At 36.9% G+C, this 22,807-nt stretch overlaps 1 protein-coding gene across 1 annotated transcript in view; it reads right to left on the bottom strand.

Annotated features, from left to right (window-relative positions):
* Nucleotides 1-1,414: 1,414 nt before the first annotated feature.
* The window catches only part of MYSM1 (Myb like, SWIRM and MPN domains 1), a 40,503-nt gene continuing 19,110 nt past the window's right edge, over nucleotides 1,415-22,807 (bottom strand). Inside the window, exons 9-20 of the mRNA XM_044238338.1 lie at nucleotides 21,381-21,511; nucleotides 20,165-20,268; nucleotides 18,513-18,590; nucleotides 16,807-16,892; nucleotides 13,197-13,251; nucleotides 12,812-12,862; nucleotides 12,026-12,100; nucleotides 10,994-11,182; nucleotides 9,929-10,061; nucleotides 5,159-5,264; nucleotides 4,924-4,981; nucleotides 1,415-3,927 (exon numbers count right to left, since the gene is read on the bottom strand). Coding sequence (XP_044094273.1) covers nucleotides 3,760-3,927; nucleotides 4,924-4,981; nucleotides 5,159-5,264; nucleotides 9,929-10,061; nucleotides 10,994-11,182; nucleotides 12,026-12,100; nucleotides 12,812-12,862; nucleotides 13,197-13,251; nucleotides 16,807-16,892; nucleotides 18,513-18,590; nucleotides 20,165-20,268; nucleotides 21,381-21,511 — 1,234 coding nt within the window. The 3' untranslated portion in view covers nucleotides 1,415-3,759. The remainder of the gene's footprint in view (nucleotides 3,928-4,923; nucleotides 4,982-5,158; nucleotides 5,265-9,928; nucleotides 10,062-10,993; nucleotides 11,183-12,025; nucleotides 12,101-12,811; nucleotides 12,863-13,196; nucleotides 13,252-16,806; nucleotides 16,893-18,512; nucleotides 18,591-20,164; nucleotides 20,269-21,380; nucleotides 21,512-22,807) is intronic.

Below are 22,807 nucleotides of genomic sequence, written 5' to 3' on the forward strand. Positions count from 1 at the left end.
AAATGCTCAATGCGCCATCCTGTACCTGTATTCTGAGAGGTAAGTAGAGGGAGTGGGGGAAAAACAGGGAGTGGGGCTTGAGGGAAATGAAGAAAGAAAAGGAGTGGTAGTATATGTGGCATGAGTTTCAAAACTATAAATTACAGGTCAGAACAAAAATATCTACCTGAAAGCTAAAACTAATCACTGCCTATCTTCTTCGTGATGATGATTATTTCTAAGCAACACTCCTAAATTCTCTAAGTCTAGAGCTCAACAAGGTCATGACTGCCGGCTGTCCAGAGCTACCCTTCAGAATACAGGCAGGGCCACCATTAGATACCAGGCAGGCGGTCACCAGTACTTTTAGGGCCAATAAAAATGTTTTCATTTCTTTTAAATTCAGAAGGAAAAAAACAATCTTTTAGGTTGAGGACATGTTAATGTACAATATTAGACCCATTTTATACAAATGCAGTTGTAATGAATTAATTTTTAATTTTTTCTGGAGGAAGACAAAGAAGGCAAAAGTGTCTAAGTCCTACCTAATGTGGCTTTGGAAATAGTTCAAGAATAAAATACTGAAGGGGTAAGGACAGTCTCATCTTGATAATTTTATTCACTGGTTTTTCTTTTTTGAATGTTACTTTGGGATTAGATTTTTAAAAGAGCTAAGTCTGATATCAGAGAAGTACTAAGGTAAAATTCCACCAGCCAAGCAGGAAAAGAAAAAAAAATTAAGTTTATTGTTTTATTATCATTGTGTAATCTTAAGAATCAAATCAGGATTAAGAGATCTGGATGCATCCAGGTCCTGTCTCCACTCCTGTAAACATTATCAAAGGTAGGTTTTTCTTTGGGTCTCTGCCTCCTGAACCTCCCATGTTACACTGCCTCTCAGTTCTAGACTTCTGTGTTTCTCCAAGGTCCTGGCTCTGACTACCCTAAGAAGCCCAAGTTGGCAGTGACAGGAATGTGGGCACTTGCAGTGGCAAAAATGTTTTAAGAATATGTTAAGAGAAAAGAGGAAACAGGGAGAATGAACAAGGGAGGAGAGGAAGAAAATACCACAAATTTTAACATTCTAAAATTGCCGGGTCCAGAGGCACCTGGGTGGTTCAGTTGGTTAAGCGACTTCCTTGGGTTCAGGTCATGATCTCAGCACTCCCCAGCGGGGAGTCCGCTTCCCCCTCTACACCCCCACCCCCCGTTCATGTGCTGTCTCTCAAATAAGTAAATAAAATCTTTAAAATGACACGGCCCAAGGGAAAAAAGGGGGAAGAATTTTTTTTTTTTTAAAGATTTTATTCATTTATCTGTCAGAGACAGAGGGAGAGAGAGCAAGTGAGCACAGGCAGACAGAGAGGCAGGCAGAGGCAGAGGGAGAAGGAGGCTCCCCGCCGAGCAAGGAGCCCGATGTGGGATTCGATCCCAGAACCCTGGGATCATGACCTGAGCCGAAGGCAGCGGCCTAACCCACTGAGCCACCCAGGCGTCCCAAGGGGGAAGAATTTATACTAAAATATTACCTGTGGTTTTCCAGATAATCGGGTTTATATTTTTATGTTTCTGTTTTTTAAAAAAATATTTGGAGTAAACATACTCTAGCATCAGAAAAAAAATACTCAGTTAGTATTACTTATAAAATTGTGCTCTCCAAACTGTAACCTCTGAGGATTACTGTCTTTGAGTTCCTCACGGTATGGCTTAGGTTAGTAAATATCTTAACTACTGGCATGCAGGAGACCCAGATTGGAAAACAGAATTTTTAGCAATTTCCATTATTTTCCATCACTGAAATTAATCAAAATTGCAGGGAAATGTCAATCAAGAGAGCTATTTCATACCAACTTCTAGGATGTGTGCCACACATACAATGAGAAAAACGTGTCAAAAAGGAAGAGTACCAAGGAATCAATTACTACCTTTCACAGAACTGCAGACTTTCTGTATTTGGAAGGAAAAACAAAGCCATAAAATTTAGACCTATGGATTATATAGGTGAAGAGCCTGGGGCCCAGACAGATTATATGACATCATCTCTGCCACAGAGGGAAGTTGGTAATAGAATTAGGATGAAGACTCAGGTTTCCCCGTGTTTGGTCTGCAGCTCTTACCTCCCCCAGTCGTAAAGGTAACTGTGTTATAAGTTATGTTTCATTGTTTATCCTACCTACATATAGAGAAATGCATTTTACACCTGGAAGATTGTCAGGAAGATAACTTAGCCCTCAGGTGCGCAAGAATTTAGATAGAAGTCAGCTTATATTCCCTACGCCCCCAACTCCACCACCATGAAGTCACAGGGTTGAGTCAAGACATAGGCAAGCCATCTAGAACTGGTTCCCTGCTCCCTCAAACACTGCCATATTCTTCCATGGCTAATGATTACAACCAAAAAAGGTAAAAATACAGAACCATATTCAGATAAGGTGTAAACTGTTTACTAGTAAGAGTGCTTGGAGGTTGGGTATAAATCACTCTATGGCTCACAGAAATAAACTCAAATCTATCTATGCAAATGAGGCAGCATGACTGCTAATTTTACTTGAAAATATATTTAAATGTAAATCATAATTCTAAGTTTTGTTGTTGTTTGAAGATGATGTAAATAAGGCCTTTCAGTGTCTCAGGTTCACATACCTGAAAATAAATTACAAATGTTTATAATTCTCTAGAGTGGGGACTGGAAGATAAAGGCCAGCAACCCATTCTCTGTGAGGCTCATGAAGTAATAAGAATGGCTTTACATTTTTTAAGGACTGTAAAAAAAAAAAATAAAAAAGAATGTCTGATAGAGACAGTATGTGACCTGAAAAGCCTAAGTTTTTGTCTAACTGTCCCTTTACATAAAAAGTTTTGCTGACATCTGTTCTAGATTTAGAAAATATATGAAACTGGACTAGATATGTAGTATGTCCTAGAAGGTTTTCTTCTTTTTAAAATTAAGTCTCCGATTTAATATTTAAGCATTATTAAAATCTGCCTTTCTCCTGATAGTAGGTAGTAGAAAAAAAATCTAGTTTGAGAATTATGATTATCTGTGTTCCAATTAAATGAGGTTTTATCACACATACCAAGTGGACATAGAGTTGAAGTTAATTATTTTATGTATCTGAAATCCATATTAAATGTTTCAGCTAGCTGAGACAATGGCACAGCCTCTAGTATTATTGCTATAAAGTAAAATGGAAACAAAGATCTATAACTGAAAAACCGGCAATCTGATTCTCTCCGTTGCTCTCTTCTCTATGTTTAAGACTTTGGCCGTAGGCCTCCCCTGGCCTCCTGCAGCGTGTTGTTAGATTTACTGCGCCCCTAGTTCTCATCCATGTTCATTACCTCAGTGACCATCCATCCACATTTCATTTGCAACCAGAGACAAAATCTCACCAGAAGACCGGCAAAAATGGAGGTGCTCCTAATGAGACAGAGACACGAGGTACCAAAAGTGGAATGACTAGTTTGGGGAGAAATAAATACTAGAGATACACTGCATTTATCAACCTGAATACACCAGTAAGCAGACAGCACTTCAGAGTCCCCTGCAGCACCTGCCCGCCATGGTGGGACTGCAGACTGCGGCACACCCTGCTTCACACGGCACTCTGATAACTGCTGTGTGAAAACAAGTGTCACAGGATTTATGTGGGAAAGTTTGGATTTTGATGACTAGAGAAAAAATATTTAAGTTGTGCCACCATTAGCTGAGTTACAATACTTTCAAGGTTATTACTTGCAAAGGAGGAGTCGAAATCAGAAGGTCTTCCTTAAAAATAATTACATTAACAATTCCTTTGGACCCACAGCACAGTTCTCTTCAGTCCCTCCATTCTCTTGCTTGCTTTTATAATTGGAAAGGAATAAATTTTCTATTTGAGTTAAGAATTCTTCAGCAATGAAGCAATTAGTCACTTTGCTCAGAGTTTTCCTCAGACACTCCAAAAGCTAGTTAAAAAGAAAATTTTATATTTAAAACACAAAAAAAGCGTAAGAGGGTTTGCATTACTATCATTGTTGTATCTCTTTCCAAATCTTACATTTTCTAATGCACAAATGAGAAATAGTCTCTTTAAGCATGGTGATAAATTTATGATCAATAATCATACAGCCAGAGTGTAGGAGTGTAGGAGAAATGCTTAGGCTAGTTCCTTTATGATTTCATAAAAGGAGACAAACCTGAGATTTTAAGTATGATGCCTTCTACTTTGGACAAATTTGTGACCTTTTTTTTTCAGTAGTTACATTTACCAAGCGAAATAATCCTGTAGAATAAAAATCTGTGTGCATACAAAGGACTCTACAATTTCAAAATTAAGGTACTAGAGTCTGTTTCCTAAAAAAATATGCATATTAATCTTCCAACAGAACAAAGTGGACTTAATAGAAGAGGGTAAAAAATATTAAAAAGAAACTTAGTATGTTTAAGTTTTCTCTTCTTAAATTGCTACCAAGAAGAAAAAGGTGTTGCCATACTGATCTTTAATTCTATACATATGGAAGGAAACAAAAAGTGAAACGAAAGAATTAAGGACTCTTACTTCTTACCAGAAAGTTAAATAAAATGACCACCTAAATGTAATTATTAGATTTATATTATTATTACTGAAAATGATCAATTGTTAAACCTAAATGGAAACGTGGTGCTTTTGAATTTAATGAAATGAGAAAAATGTTCTCCACTGTGTACATTAATCTGCTAAGAAATTAATTGGCTAGTACAGACAAATTTATTCTAAAATAGTATTATTTCTATATGCAAGTGTGTGCAACAAAACGCATTACTAATTATCTCTTAGAAATTAATTTCTGAAAGGAAAAAGCCATAAAAAAAACACAGAAAAAATGTATCCACAAAGCATTTGGCATCATGGGAAAACACATCAAGATGAATAGCTTTAGAATCTATGAACAATAGAACCAATTAAAACGAAGGCAGCTTACTTTCTGCAAACAAGTCAGGTCAGAATCCCGGCGAAAGATTTTATCCATAGGGACACTGCTGTTGGAAGAAATATGAAGACAGACTGATGAAACAAATACCATAAACTAATCAGTTTTGTAATAAACTGTCACTGATGCCATATATCATAATTTTATATTTAACTTGGGCTTTCTCTAAAATCTAATTTAATGAGAAACACTGCAGATGTGCAACATCTCAAACCACAGTACATACCTATGGGAGAGCCGATATTTTTCTATTATCCATCTTGTCTTTTCAAACACTAATCCCCACTGAGGTTCTTCCAGCATCTGCTGTACTTCAAATTTGTAAGGTAACCCTAGAAAAGCATAAAGAAGCAGACTGTCATCAACTATTTCTTAAATCCCCAATCTCCTTTTAATTACCTAAAATCCTCACCCTCGCAACTTGGCACACCGGCTGAACAGCACTTTAAACATAGTGGGCATTCATTAAATATTTACTGCCTGGCTGAACCTGGTCCATCAAGCACATTAATGCCAAGCAATTAATAATAATAAAGAAAAGTAAAAGTACCATTTGCATGACAATTATACGTAAGGAACTGAGAGGCAGGATGATCACATAATTTATATCCAAGCCAGGAGAACTTCTGAGTGAAAGGTGGCATTGTTAAAAACTGTGCCAGAACCACGGGCTTAAAATGACATTTAGCTAAGCTAAACAAGACATGTTCCATCCCAGTGATTTGTATTTTCACACAGGTTAAGCTTACAGCAATGCTATAAGGTAGGCAGCATTACTCCTATTTAACAGACAAAGAAGCTGAGGCTGAGACCAGTGAAACAACCTGTTTAGGCTGGTGAAGTGCAAGAGGCTGGATTTTAAGCCCCAGCAAGTCTGCCTGGCTTCTGAGTCCACATTCACTCACCTCCCTATAAGTGCTCATCTAACAGGAGCCAGGGAATAGGGCTAACTCTGGAGAAGCAGCAACTGCACTTCTCTGTCAAGCTAAACTCTGGAGGAGAGGAGCCCAAGGGGTGGATACCATGCACACAGCTAGAAAGGAAAAGTATCACGGATGAGCCTACTTGGAAATTTCTCACATAACCTTCAAAATCCCCCAGTAACTTTATTTGCCGTGTATTAAAGAAAAGCTCAGCTGATTCATTACCAGAAGTCAATACCATAAAAATAATGGTAAAACTTACATAATGCTTACTACATGACAGGCTTAAGGTGCTTCACATATGTAAGGCCACTTAAGTGAACCAGCTACCAGTACTGTTCCCCAAATAAGAACATAACCTGTTCATTAGCATATACATAATCACAAAGAAGCAGTCAGGATCTAAACCCAGGCAGTGTGGCTCGAGTTTCTCTTATTAACTTTACAATATACTGCCTCTCAACTAAGTTTCTGTCAACACAAGGCTTTTTGAGTAAATACAATGCCAGCAAATCAGAAGGCATGAAAAAAAATGAAAGGAAAAAACATCACGACTGTACTTCCTTACAATATAAGCGTACTTTGTCAATATGTTCTAAAAAGGCCTTTACCCCATTATTTTCAGGTGGATTTTTTTTTTTTCCACATTTCAATTCTCCTCCATTTTACTTTTTCCCTGCAAAAACTTAGGAGAGTGACACATCACAGAACACAAGCTATTAAGCAAACTCCTTCTGGTGATGCCTATAATTTACTTGATATGCTCGATTACTTAATAAGCGTAGACAACAGTATAATCACAACTACCTATTGAAGATCTATTATTTGCTAAGCACCTGACATATATTACCAGCAGTTTTTACAACTCCCCTGTAAGCAAGGTAGTAATTTTTTTAAAGATGGCAGAAGCAGACTTCCTGCTGAGTGTGGTGATGATGACACAGGCCTCAATCCCAGGACTCTGAGATCATGACCTGAGCTGAAGTCAGATGCTTAACTGACTAAGCCACCCAGGTGCCCCAGCAAGGTAGTAATTTTTTCTCATTTTAGAGATGTGATGAAAGGGAATGAGAGAGGCTAAGTGTTCTGCCCAAAATAAAATAACCAGTAAATGTCAGAGCTGGGGCAGGCAAGCAATTCCTATTCTTAATGAAAGTCAAATATATGAATAAAAAATAATGTGTTTTCAGTCTGTACTGGTGGAAAACCATGAAAACACACACACACACACACACACACACACACACGCAAGTGCGTGTGTACCATACAGCTCTGTTTGGCAGTAAGAATACTTTTCTTAGTTAAAAAAGTGGCACAAAAGCAGTACAAATTTCCTTTTGTACTGAATATTTTTAAGTCATTAAAATATCAGAACACTAATCATTAAGTATATTGCCTGCCTATTACAAGTACAGAAAATGCTTATCCATTAGAGACATTTTAAAGATAGAATTTGGGTATATACCTAAAAGGAAAAAAGAAAGGACAAGACAAGACAGGTAAGGAAGAGAGAACCTAAGTAAAAAGTAAACTTAAAAGTAACACAAGGTATCCTATGGCTTCTAGAAAACTTTAATTTGTGAACCAGAATGTTTCCAAGAAGAGCAAAGTGAAGAACCTAGGATTAAAACCTACTAAGCAGTGTTAAGAGGCATTTAAGAGACAGCTCTGCCCAAAAGAACTTTCCTGCGATAATGATAATGTTGAATACTGTTTGTTGTGCAATGGCAGCTTGTGAGAGCGTCAAGTACTGTCCCCCTCTCATCCTTTCAAGTGTTCCCTGCCCCTGCCTGGGGTACTTTCTTCCTCACATGCACTGGTCTGTATTTCTCTCCAATACTCAATCTGTACCTTCTACAAATCTCCAGAGTGGGGCTCTCCATGTAGGTTTCCACTCTCTGGTACAGTTTAGCTGCATTTGTCTCCCCTCTGTCACCTCAACTCAGTCTGCAGCCTCTCGGTAGGGTTCTCCTCCTTGTGTCATATCTGGAAATTCTGTTAAGTTGGTAAGCGAATTCAGGGCTCCCCTCATTTGTTTTCCATCTCTCAGCAATCATAACCCCTCACTGCCTGATGTTATGACCTAAACATCACTGTCTTATACATTTGTCCAGTTTTGTGGCTATTTCAGATAGGTCTTTTGTTACTTCCTTTGGGCCAGAAGCAAATTTCTAGGAACTGAATTTTAAATTTCACTGAATTCTAATTAATTTGTAGTCTTATGTAGCTCGTAGTTATTTGTATTCTCTGTATACTCTGAGAGCATCAGAATACAGGCTCACTCCCTAAATCCAGCAGGCCATGAGACGAAAAAAATGACGTAAATTGAGAATGAGCTAATTGTGATTACTCCTTTTATAACTTTTTATAAAATTAAATTTTTATAAAATTTTATAAATTGGGCTAAAGAATGTTATATACATGTGCTATTTGGACTGAAGTTAGTGTCAGTACTATTTGTTCAATTAAAAACCAGCAGAGCTAAAAACCAGCTAACCACTTCCTAGATGCAAGGCAATTGATTACATGCTGGTGGGGTTACAGAGATGAAGGGAGTGTGGGCTGTCTGAGGTTCACATTTTAGAGAGACATGCTAAATAGATACATTAAAAGGCAAAAGCACCATGGAGGCAGGAAGTAAGTATTACAGTTGTGCAGGTGTACAAAGAACAGAGCAACTAATCGCAATGACATGAGGGTCTTTGCCAAAGAGATGGCATCTAAGTGACAACATGAAAAACAATGACATTAATTTGTTAAACATTCACTCAGTACCTACTTTATGCCAGGCCTTGTGCTAGAGACAGAGGATAGAAAAACGAGTGTAATATCACATCTACCTTTAAGGTGCTCATGAGCTAATGGGAACCCAAGTGCAATGTGCAGTGACAGCATGTAGAGGACAGTGACCTCTCAGAGCAACAGTGGTAAGGATAGAGAATAGAGAATAAGCATCCTACAGATGTCACTGTCTCTCCCAGTCTTTTCCTTTCTGTACACACTCGCTTCTTCCATTCCCCTCCTTTACCCAGTCTGCCACACCAATTCCCTGTCCAGCCAGAGCTGACTGGACCACAAGTGAACACAATTCCCAAAGGAACCAAATCATGTGATGGGCTAAGCCCAGCACATTCTTTTTTGGGACAGAATGGAAACTAAGAGAAGGAAACCAGTTGGCACTGTTAAGCCTAAAACTGAGAGGCCATGGAGAGCAGGTGACAGTGTGGTCATTTCTCTTTTTCCCTTTCAAATGCCATTGCAGAGAAAGCCAGTCTGCGTTCATAAGAAATTTCCTGAGAACAGAGACTTTGTGTATTTTGCTTACAGCAGTATCTCTAGTACAGGCATACCTCAGGCTGTTATGCTTCGTTTTACTGCACTTCATTTCATAGTTACTGTGTTTTTCAGGAACTGAAGGTCTGTGGCAAACCTATGGTCAAGCACGTCTATCAGCAACATTTTTCCAATAGCATTTGCTGACTTCATGTCTGTGTGTCACATTTGGTAATTCTTGCAATATCAAAATATTTTTATTATATTTGTTATGGTGATTTGTGATTCCTGACTGACCCCTTGAAAGATCAGATACTGGTTAGCGTTTTTTAGTAAAAGTACTTTTTCAGTAAAGTATGTATGTCATTTTTTAGACATGATGTTACCTCACACTTAATAAACCACAGTACAAAGTAAACATAACTTTTATATGCACTAGAAAAACGAAAAATTCATCTAACTTTACTGTGATATTTACTCTAGTGGTGGTCTGGAGCCAAACCTGCAGTATCTTGGAGGTAGGCCTGTACTTAACATGGAAATTGCTTGGCCCAAGCTCTTCTCCACATTGTAATCCTTTTGCCCAGCGGTCATGGTAATACAGTATGGGTTTGAATCTAGAAGGAAGTCACTAAACGTAAGGGGATAACTACACTACATGGTGTGCAAACACTGATTCCCTATTTGAGGGTACAAAGTTTTCCGTCACATAGTTTCACATAGTTGTAAATTCTTTGGTATATAAGATTCAAAGAAATCAAGGTAGGAACAGGGTGAAGTTGTCTTAGTTGAAAACTTACGGTAAGAGCCATCTGAGCTAATTTCGTCACTTATAACCAGGCAGGTAATCTGGGAGTAAGGTAAAGGATTGTTTTGATTATAAGGACTAACGATCATTCCAATGAATTTTGCACCGCCTCTGGAGAAGTAACTCTACAATGAAAAGAAAAATATAATTAGTCTTGACTGCATAAATTTAAAAATCAGTATTTGCCCATACCAACATCTTAAACACCTAATGGAGGAAAAAGGAACAAAAAGTGTGTTAAAAACCTCACATCCAAACAGCAACTAAATGAAATATGTATCATTCCACACTTGAAATTTTTCAGGTCAAAATGTGCTCAACCCAAGCAGAAATGACCCTTATACAGACCACATGGCCTGCAAAATCTGTATCATGAACATGTTTACAAATTATTTTCACTACGCTTCAACTATAATCTTTATCAATATGGTAATAATTTATTAATAGCAGCCTACAGCAAAAGCATTCACCCATTTAACATAAACTATCAGAATAAAACAAAACTTCATTTTTTTTTCAGAGATGCAAAATTCACTCATATACCCAGTCCCTATCCTAGTTGTTCCCATCAATTTTTTTTTAAGATATTATTTTTATTTGAGAGAGAGCATGAGCAGGAAAGGGGGAGGGGCAGCAAGAGGGAAAGAATCTCAAGCACACTTCACGCTGAGTGCGGAGCCTGACGTGGGGCTCAATCTCATGACCTTGAGATCATGACCTGAGCCAAAATGAAAAGCCAGACGCTGAACCAATTGAGTCACTCAGGTGCCCTGTTCCCATCAGTTTTTAAAAGCTCTCAGAGTACTTATTACTGTTACTTAGATGGTTTGTCTGGGCTAAACAAAATAGCTGATTTCCCAGATGTTTAAATAAACACATATTATTCTTCTGATCAGAAAAAATGCAGTTATTTCAAAACTCCAGATGTAAATAATATTAGAAATGCCAACACTCTGCTAGAAATGTTAAAAATACATTTATTTAGTAGAAAGCAATGAGGAAGGACAGAAAGTACAATTATTTACACACAACATACACATAAGACCTGGAGGCCCACCTGGTATTTGGCTTGAGTGTCAATATCTCGTAAGGAAGGATTTGGATCAAAGGCGGGATGGGAATGATACCATCCAATAACACTATAGCCTCTCACAGCCAAGGTTTCTGAGGCCTGTGTTTGCGAGACAGGATCCATCTCACACTGTAGTCCTGTACTCAGACTGTTACAGGGCTCTGCTGCACAGACCTATAAAAGATTAATCCTCATACAGTTATCCTGAAATCCTGTTAATTCTCTTAAAGTTTTAGTTCTTCATATGTAGATACAGAAACTTTTTTAAGCCAATGAAAGTAATTAACAGTATCACAGGCAGCCTTTAACTTGCAAATAAATGACACCAAAAGTATGATTGTATGCAGGAACTCAGAATCAATTTTTCTACTCAAACAAGGCCTAATAATAATTGTTAGTTTTCTTGGGGCGCCTGGGTGGCTCAGTGGTTAAGCTGCTGCCTTTGGCTCAGGTCATGATCTCAGAGTCCTGGGATCGAGCCCCGCATCCGGCTCTCTGCTCCCCAGGGAGCCTGCTTCCTCCTCTCTCTCTGCCTGCCTCTCTGCCTGCTTGTCATCTCTCTCTCTGTCAAATAAATAAATAAAATCTTTAAAAAAAAAAAATAATAGTAATTGTTAGTTTTCCAAGTTAGTCCATACAATATCTGACAAATACAGTCTTTCAATGACTCCCATTATTTATGATAATAATTGCAACAGAATCATGCACACCAAGTTTAAACTATAGGGTTGGTGCATGTTTCCTGGCCTTTTAAAGTAGTTGTAGCTTTTTATTGGTGAAAGCAATGAGGAGGCCTGGCTGGCAGCGCGCCCCTTCTCGATGGTAAAAGGAAACAGGTGGTCAATATATACAGAATGTTAGTTTACTCCTGGGAATATCTAACCTACATTTGCATAGTCTCATTTCCATCACAGGTAAAAGTCTCTATTTTAATTATATCCACTGAAATCTTTAAAAGTATTTGGTATGGTAGCAGTACTAAATAATTAAATAAATTTTTTTACAGAGAGAACTTACTTCAACTATTTTATCAACTTCTGAGTATCTTCCTCCTAACAGACCAATCACTTCTGCCATAGAAACATGAGCATGCTAAAAAGAAATACAAAACAGGCTTAGCCCAAACATAAAAGTCCATCTGACAAAAAAATCAGAGTAAAACTCACTTATTACAAGAGACTCATTTACAAGTATGGTAACTATGCTTTTCAAATACAGTAGCATAGCAGAGGAATCAGATGCTAGGCTCAGTGCAAAGAAATTTAGGATTTCAGATTTATCTTCACTGCCAGCTGAGAAGCTTTGAACCAAATATTCAAACACTCCAAGATGCTGTTTTTAAATTTACAAAATAAAGATACCATTTGTTTCCCTTACTCAGAAAAGGTATCATAAGGACACAAAGTAAAAAAATCACTCTGGGTCCTCTTACAGAAAAACGCCCGAAACAAACACAACTATTGGAGGTCTCTGGAATTAGTGCCAACAAAGAGCCTCCAAACTGTAGGAGTTGTGGTTTGTTGCAGTTATCTAGAAGGCCGCAGACAAAGGATACCAGAAAATGAATATAGGGTTAATGATGATAAACAGTCTGCAAAACTCACATTAATTTATTTTCTCTAAAATATGGAAACATGCAATTGTTTGGCTTTTCTCCAAAAGAAAAGACTTATTTTTTAGATTCCTTGTAAAAGAGGATAGTTAAGATCCAAAATACACGTCTTCCATACTCTCTCTTAAGCCTGCAATAAAAATACACAAGAATAGAAATCAGAGTAAGTAAACACAATAGATTATCCTTACCAAATCCATTATTAAAAGTGCTTCTGAAGCCACTTTCACCTGAAATGGCTCCTGAAATATAAAAAAAAAAAAAAATGGGGGAGCATAAAAATAGAGATTTTGTTCTTCCTCTGGAATGTCCACCCTTTCCTCCTTCACATGTCACACCAAGTTCTCATTCTCAACCAAGGCTCAGCACAGACCAGAGATTTTTAAAATATTATCATTCAAAATCCTAGCATGAAGAAATACTCTTTCATTTCCATCTGTATCACTCTTTTGACCCTTAATGCACCTTGCCCTGTCCAATCTTTCATATGCATATATATCTTGCACACACAGAAAAATAAATACTTCGTGTCTAACGGGGCATTATTTATGACTATTCACTGATGCATAATAGTACCTGCTTTTCTTCACTGAAAAAATTACAAGGTATCAGTTGGAAGGGATCAAATGAGCTACAAAAGAAAAAAAAATCACAATCTCAATAACATAGACCAGGAATCACATTCATTTAAATTAGAAAATGTGCATCAATAATCTAAACACCAATTATCAGAAAAACATTAAACTAGGAGAATTTCTTAAGGACAATTAATTCTATACAACCCTTTTGAAAGAAGAACTGGTTTTTTTTTTTTCAGACTCAATAAAAAAGATGGGAAATGACAAGACCTTTAAGAGAAAGTATTCTGTCGCCTTAATTTCTTTTAATACCCAAACAAAAGAAATTGTAAAGTACCCAAACCCTGACCTACAGTGAAAGCAGGTTTCAAAAAGTTTGAAGAAAATGTAACTAACTCCCTGACAAGACATGGGTAAGAAAGTTCAAGAAGGAGGTTTCTCAAAAACACTTGTAAGTACAGTATCAGCAGAGTAGGGACTCAACAAATCTTTGCTGAATGAATAAAGAACAAGCAGTTCTGCTAAAGAAATTAATGTATATAAAAAGCCCTATGGGGCGCCTGGGTGGCTCAGTGGGTTAAGCCGCTGCCTTCGGCTCAGGTCATGATCTCAGGGTCCTGGGATCGAGTCCCGCATCGGGCTCTCTGCTCAGCAGGGAGCCTGCTTCCCTCTCTCTCTCTGCCTGCCTGCCTACTTGTGATCTCTCTCTGTCAAATAAATAAATAAAATCTTTAAAAAAATAAAAAAAATTAAAAAAATAAAAAGCCCTATGATAAACCTTTTTTAAAATGAAAGAGTTAAAAAAAAAGACAAGAAGAGGGGCACATATGGGTAGAATACAAAAGCATGTGTAAATCTGAGAGAAATGTTAGAAAGGCTTTTATCAGTAAAGAACTGAGATTTGAGAAAGACATTAAGATCAATTAATAAGGTTTCTTTAGGCTATGTCCAGAGAAAGAAAGAAAAAAAAACCCAAACAAGGAATATGTTCATGTTATTCGACTGGAAAAGAGCAGGACTATATAGTTCCTATTCTACCAGACTGCTAGTGCCAGAAAAACAGACACTTCATATCCCAAGTGCCTAGAACAGTGCCTGAGACATAGCAAGCATTCAGAAATACTTGTTGAATGAAGGGGAAAGATCCTCAAATTAAACAAGTGCTTCATCAACATGAATAAAAAGAATAGGAAGACAGTGTATGCATCCCAGAGGACTAAAGAAGCATGATGTGAAACCCCACTATCTTGTTGGAGGAAATGTACAGAATGGAAAAATTTACTAGAGTGCTATGAAGAGGCAATTAATGCAATGGCTTGTTTTCATTTTATTTATTTTCTGAGAGAGAGAGCAAGAGAATGTGTGCATATCTGAGGGTAGAGGGGAGAATCCCAAGCCGGCTCCAAGCCTTGCACCAAGCCCAACGTTGGGGCTCCAACCTGGGGTTTGATCTCATGACCCTGAAATCACGACCTGCTAACTAGGTGCCCCTGGGCTTATTTTCAAAACACAAAAAAAAGCAGAATATATTTATTTATTTACTTATTTATTTATTAAAGATTTTATTTATTTATTTGACAGAGAGATTACAAGTAGGCAGAGCAGCAGGCAGAGACAGAGGGAAAGCAGGCTCCCTGCTGAGCAGAGAGCCGGATGCGGGGCTCGATCCCAGGACCCTGAGATTATGACCTGAGCCGAAGGCAGAGGCTTCAACCCACCGAGCCACCCAGGCGCCCGGAGAATTTATTTTTTAAAGATTTTATTTATTTGACAGAGAGAGAGCACAAGAAGGCAGAGTGGCAGGCAGAGGGAGAGGGAGAAGCAGGTTCTCTACTGAGAAGGGAGCCAGATGTGGGGCTTGATCCCAGGACCCTGGGATCATGACTTGAGATGAAGGCAGCCATTTAACTGACTGAGTCACCCAGGTGTCCCAAAAGCAGACTTTAGAAGCAGAGAAATTAGATGTATATATTGGGAAATTCTGGAAAAGATTATTAAACAGCTGATTTTGAGCCTTTAGCAAGTGCAGAGGTGACTACTAAGAATAATAATAATGGATCCAGGAAAATATGTCATGATAAGTAAATCTAAATTTCATTTTTTTAAAAAAGATTTTATTTATTCATTTGACAGACAGAGATCACAAGTAGGCAGAGAGGCAGGCAGAGAGAGAAAGAGGAAAGCAGGCTCCCTACTGAGCAGAGTGCCCCGATGTGGGGCTCAATCCCAGGACCCTGAGATCATGACCTGAGCCGAAGGCAGAGGCTTTACCCACTGAGTCACCCAGGTGCCCCTAAATTTCATTTTTGAAAGGACTGATATGCTAGTAACTAGCAGACTCAGAGATTCAAATATATTTTATCTGAACATAAGCAAGATATCTGTTATGCTTTTTCTTTTGCGTAAGATGAAAAAACACAGGTTAACCATAGCAATGTGTAGCTGACTGAACAATGAATGATGTCTAAGGCTTATATTTATCTTAGTTAAACATTTTAATCAATAGTCAATGACAGAAGAGATAAGCTTACTGAAATGTTTTTAATTCATAGCTATGAAGGCTAAACGAGAAAAGTGGATCTGAATTCAGAAAGATCCTGACAAACTGGAACAAGGGCCTGGAAATGACAATAAATATGCCTCACATTTAAATTCAGAAAATCAAATGTCTGGATACTGGATGTGGAGTCCTAGCTTATGGATGCCTATCTTTTTTACTTAGTTTATCTCATTTAACTCACTCTCACAACAACTGTAAGTTTTAATTTTTATTTTAGAGAAGTGATGTGTAATGTAATGGTTAGCAGTATGGATTCTGAAACTCAACTGACTGGATTTAAATCACAGCCTTACCACTAACAAGCATAGGCAAGTTTCTCAAGCTCTTTGTGCCTCAGGTTCCTCACCTATAAAATGGGAATGATATTAACTACTGCACTGAGTAGTTATGCGGATTAAATGAATTGATATACATAGAGTGCTTAAAACATAGCTAACTAACAGTGTTAGCTATTATAATCACTACTTTGTAAGTGAGGACTGAAGGCTTAAGGCTTTATGTAACTTACCTAGGGACATACCCCTGGTTAATCATCAGGGGCTCTTTCCACTGAAAATGACTTAGTGCCATTCCTAGATATCTTGTTTTAAAAGGGACACTGACAAAACTATAGTCTATTCAGTGGGGCATCTGCAGAAAGTAAGGGTCTAGAAAATCAAGACATTTAACTTACTTGGTGACCTTAACTGTTACAAGTTACAAATACCAGATTATTCAAAACAAGAAACCTTGCTAATAATCAGCACCAAGCAAAGAAAATCATTCCATGAGGTTATCTGTTTATAATGTCTAAGAAGATGAATGACTACCTATCATAATTAAGTCCCCTTTACAACATATGTTGGATCCTATAGTCACTAAACCCAAACAAATTTAAAACTTTTGCTTAAGATCTTCTAAACTGATAATCAGGGAAATAAAAAATGTCAAAAGTTTTAGTATTTTTTGACTTAATATGAATATAATGTTGTTATATCAGATATTTTCCCCCATGCATTTCCTAATCATTGTGGTAAGTTAAAAAAATTTTACTTATATAACACTATACCTTTTTGTTGGTCTTGGTACTTTTGAGGATTTAACAGGTTTACATTTTTCCTCTTTTTTTCTTGCCAATTCCTCAGCAGAGAGATGCTAAAACATAAAACACATGTTTATCAAAAAGTCCACCAGCCAATGAGAGGCAGAATTAAAACAAAAACAAAACAACTCTTTAAACCATATTTAGGTTTAGGCATGGTGAGACTAAGATCAACTACATTGATGTAGATGTGTCTCACCTTTCTACTAGCAAACTGAAATGCTGGATCATATATAAAAAAATTGTTCCAAAATTTACAGCCACACCAACCTTAAAACTTATTCCTTCTCTTGTTTTGCCCGTTTTAATTAATGGCACCAGTCACCCAGGTTAAAAAATCTCAGAACCACTTGAGTCCCTCCTCTTACTTACTCCCTATGTCTAGTCACCAAGTCCTACTGTGTTGAGTTTTCTTTCCCAACCAGAAGACACTGAAACATAATGATAAAAAGCACAGATTCTGGAGACAGAATGCCTGGCTCTGGTACTTACTGGGTGGCCCTGGACAAGTTACTGAAGCTTTCTGTGCTTTAGTTTCCTTACCTTTAACATGGAAACACATGTAATAATAACAATAATACCATGGTATTACTGTGATGACTGATTTGATTAATGTTTATAAAATCCTGATAAAATTAAGTACAGAACACATCCCACTTCTACCACCATTCTTATACTCTAGCCCAAATGAACAATGCATCTTTTTTAGAACTTCGTATTTTCCCTGTCTATACCTTTGTTTATGCTGCTCCCTTGGCCTGGAATGTCCTCATGTACTAATTCTCCTACTAATCCTTTATGTCACAGTTGAAATATCACATTTTCTGTGATACCCCCTCTGACCACACCCTTTGGGGAAGACCTGACATTTCTTAAGACCAACCGTATGGAACTTATCAGACATCATCTTTCCTTAATCTAGAAATTAAGCTCCTTCTAGGCAGGAACCACGCATTGACTAATGCCATGCCTGGACTGGCGCTTGGGTGTGAGGCTGGGGACAGGGTATGGGGAAGAGAGAAAGAACCTTTGCGGGGGGCTGCAGGGGCACTTAAATCCAGGAAGAAAAAATAACATTTACTAACTGGTATATGCAAGGCTTATTAAGTGCTTGTGGGACAATATTTTAAATGATGAATCAGAACATCATTCTATAAATGTTTACTGAGGGGCGCCTTGGTGTCTCAGTGGGTTAAGCCTCTGCCTTTGGCTCAGGTCATGATCTCAGGGTCCTGGGATCGAGCCCCTGTTGCGCTCACTGCTCAGCAGGGAGTCTGCTTCTCCCCCTCTCTCTGCCTGCCTCTCTGCCTACCTCTCTGCCTACTCGTGATCTCTGTCTTTCAAATAAATAAATAAAATCTTTTAAAAAATAAAAAATAAATGTTTACTGAAATGAATTAGGCATACCAACTTACTGGAAAACCAGCAGATACTGTTGAACTAGAGACCAGAATGCAGAATAGATAATTAAAATACAGAAAATGAACCAAACTCCTAGTTAAGTGTACTGATGCCTTTATTTTGTTATTTCTTGGTGACCTCTGGACAATAAAATTAACACAGGAAGGATACACACACACACAAACGAGTATAACACATGTGGCATTAAGATATATAAATACTACTGCCAAAACAACTTTCACTGATAAGCTATTTGCAAAGGTCAAACTCACCTCAAAAGTTTGTCCTTCTAAGTCTTTTGCATCACACCAATTTCCCCATGGATCTCGGACCCTACGTCTCCTTGTGCGCTGGGGTAAGCATTAAAATAAAGCAAAAGGTTAACAAGGTTAAGTTGGAGAAATCAGAGCACACTAATATATAACACCAAAATGGTATTTTTCTAAAAATCAGTTAATTTCTTCATTGAAATATAATCTCTGATCAGCAATGCCTGAATAAATTTTATTTTATTAATTTATGCTTAATAGTACTCTGTTCAAAAATACGTCAGTAGTGATTTTCTGAATTTTACTTGGATTTCTTCTTGAATTTTCATTTCTCTTCACCTTTAGGAGCTAAAACACTAGGACAAAAGGTATTTTTAAGACCAAAAGAACCACCAAGAAAATGACTTCCCTTTCAACCACTTGTGATAGAAAACTTGCAAGAACCCACAGCAAGAGGTAGAATATTGAAAACTAGGAGAAAATAATTATTTCTCAGTCTTAGAAAAGGAAAGATTGCCTAGTGGATACAAAGAGAAAGAAGTACAAAGTTAGCTGACTGAATTACTAATACCCAGTCTTGTAAACCTCAATACTGAAGCCTTTAAAATGCACTGGCTCAGAAACCAGCATATGAAAAGCACCATTTCCAGCAACTACCATTTCCAGGATCTAAAAACATTCTTTCTTACTACAGTAAATCTAGATAGAAATGGTTTACAGCCTAAACACCCTAAAAAAAATACCCACTCTATTAGTGGCACTTTTCTTCATTTGCCTCACCTATTACCAATTTAACCTACTTCATTAGTAAAACCAATAAGAATCCAATATGACTCTGCCTTTTAGAGGACTTGCAGGATCACCTATTTTAAAAATAACATTCATGAATTGTGAGAAAAATAAAAATTCACTAACCTTAAGAATTAAGGAAAGGCTACAAGAGTTTGGATAGCTATTGTAAAAAGGTGAATCTTAGAAATAAAAATTTTTAAAAAAACTGTTATGCTGAAAAGAAATGAAAAATTTAAAAAAACTCTTATGCTGAAAAGAAATAAAAAATTTAAAAAAATAAATAAAAATAAAAAGCTGAATCTTAAAAGTAAGACTTAAATAAAGTAACTGAAAGAGAAAAATGAGCCTGACTGGATGGCAGTAGAAGACACTCTAGATACAGAAACCAGAACCAAGCAGTCTAAGAGCACGCAAGCAAAGCACAGTGCTTTCGTGTCAAGTCTGCCAGTGAGCTGTGGGTATTTCTCATTTTTGCCCTTTCAAAAGCTAACATGGGGGCGCCTGAGTGGCTCAGTGGGTTAAACCCTCGGCCTTCCGCACAGGTCATGATCCCAGAATCCTGGGATGGAGTCCTACATCAGGCTCTCTGCTCAGCAGGGAGCCTGCTTCCTCCTCTCTCTCTCTGCCTGCCTCTCTGCCTACTTGTGATCTCTGTCAAATAAATAAATAAAATCTTAAAAAAATAAAAAAAATAAATAAAAAGCTAACATGGAACTGAATGGGAACCAGGAAAGTGAATGCCTAAGGTGAAATATGAGAGAGAACACGTTCCTTTGTTAAAGAGCAGGTGAGAAGGCAGCACACCTGACGAACAGGGCCAGGAGCAATCTGGAGAGATTTCTTAGCGAGGGGTGGCTGCTTACCACAGACTGCAGACGCTGTGCAAGCTGGTATGCTTCCACTGTATCTTTTCGGTCTCTGACTCGTACTTTGTCAACCGGTGGTGGCCTGTTGTATACAGCCTGTTCTACCGGAATTCAGGAGAAACAAAACAATCTATTATTTTCTGAAACTCATTTGTTAACTGGGAAGACACATCTACACTGACTGTAAGTTGTAAGCCAATGTCTAAGTTCTGTTATACCTGAGCTTCTATCTTTCTCTATAATCACTTGGAAGTTCTCAGTAAAAGTAAGGCTCTTAAGGAAATCCCAGTAAAACGGGGTATTCGTGAGATGGGTAACGGAATTTCTAACTAAATGAGTGCTAAGCCCACTTCGCTGAATTCAAATATCTAATACAGAAAACATGATTTTGCTTTTGTGGCTGAAGAAGCTGTGACACTAGTTTTCTTGACTAGCCAGTCCCATATACAGTGCTTGGGGTAACAAACACACTGAAATGAAGGACAGACCACAGGGCAGACTGTGAATTCTCTCTCCTACAAAATAAAATAATCTCTGAAAGGAAACTTTCTGGTTAGCTGTCTTCTCTTATACATACAATATAGAATATACTTTTCTGAAACTATGGGTTACAAAATTCTAATTAACTTATCACTTTGCAACTATGGTTATTATCTTTTTAAAAAAATGTTTGTGTCACGTTAATTCAATAAAAGTGAAGAATACATTTAAAGTCATGCATATTCATTGACTTTAAATTTGAGAAAAACTAGGGTGAAAGAAACTTTCTTCCATGAAAAATATTTTGACACTTTTATTACATTTAAGTGTAGAGGCTCATAAATTATTTCCTTTATTTAAACACTGCTAGACAGTATTTCTAGCATTAATACAGATTTTACAAATTAAATGGGCCATTACTAGATTTTTCTTAAAATGGCTTTAATTTTACGTGACAAAGAGCTGCATTGTTAAATTATTTCTACTACTTAGACTGACTATTTTTCCTTTTCATACCACCACTTTCACAGCAGGTTACAGGAAAATACAGTTTGATCAATAGAAATCTGTTTTAAAGAAACAACTCAATGATACATTTACTTCATAATGTTATAATATCCTCCTGAATTCTCTATCTATACTAAATCTGCTTGAATTTTAACAAAGAAGTTAATGGGTGCTCTAAGGATAAAAAAATGTTGTGTAAAAGATGTTGTTGGGTTTTTATTTTTACCACATCCAAAATTGATTGCTCCTATCAACTCGAGGTATGTATGAATCCGTCCAATACAATTAACATCCCCACAGTTCTTCAGGCCAGGACGTACTGAGGTCTTATTTAAGTATTTCGGTTTGCATATCTCCCTAATTAAGAGATGGAAGTACAGTTATTTTGGATAAATAAAAACATGAAAAAAAGATTTCCGGGGAAAACTTCTGATATTTGAAATATCTTAAAAATTTACCCCCTCTCAATCTGTAAATGTGTAGTAAAAACAATGCTAATACATAATACCCAAGTGTACTTTTTCCTGAAATATCTTTAAATGATACAAAATCGTAGGAATATAATGTAATTTTTATTAAGTATTATTTCTTTCCCATATGAAATTTAAGAGACTCCAGTTATCCCAAGATTTTAAAGTCAGAAGCTTTGTCAACAGATCCAAATTCAAACTTCAATGTTTGAATAAAAAAGGCACTCTGATAATATATCTACAGTATTTACTATTAGGCTTTTCTTATTTTTAATATATTACTTAGCTTCATCTACTTTTACTTTGCTGGACAGTATATTTTAATTATAAGCTAACTTACAAATACTTAAATGTTTTATATTGGTTTTTAAACATTACACCAATAAATATCAAGTGCTTACTCTCCCTGGAAAACACAAAGAGATATAGGGGATTTCAAAGGAATCATATTTAAATAAAAATAAATAAACTTATATTAAAAAAAAAAAAAAAGAAATGCCCAAAGACTATGAAAAAATTAAAAAGTTTACATAATAAAATGAATATTTACTGAATATACTTACTATACCATAGTAGATACAGGTTAAGAGTAATGGAGTACTAATAGTAGCAAAAATGCTTATGCCAGTACTAATAGTTATCAACCTTAATCCTCATAACTCTACAAAGTAGCATTTATTATTCTTATTCTTATTTTAGAGAGCAGGAAACAAAAAATTAGGGGGATTAAAGTACTTGCTTTAGTGGAGGTTAAAGTGGAGATTTACATACAGACGTCATAAACCAAGTATTCAGATATATCATATGACAGGTGTTTCTTATTTAATCTTTATTTTATTCTACAAATATTTACTTTGCATCCTACACACCAGGCACTGTTTTAGGCACTAAGGATCCAGAGATGAATATAAAGTTCCTGACCTTACATGCTAACAGAATATATACAATGAATAATATTATATATGTATATATATATAAATACATACATACATATAAATAAATATATATATAAAATACATAATGACGGGCAGCAACAAGTTCTAGGAAGAAAAAGTAAGAAGGATAAGGGATAGAATGAGAAAACTAGGTGCAGACTATTTTAGATAGGGTATTTAAAGAAGGCCTATGCAGAAACCAAATTTACAATCATGAGTTCAGGGCGCCTGGGTGGCTCAGTGGGTTA

This window comes from Neovison vison, chromosome 2 (genome assembly GCF_020171115.1).
Source record: "Neovison vison isolate M4711 chromosome 2, ASM_NN_V1, whole genome shotgun sequence".
In the NCBI taxonomy this organism is placed as follows: domain Eukaryota; kingdom Metazoa; phylum Chordata; class Mammalia; order Carnivora; family Mustelidae; genus Neogale; species Neogale vison.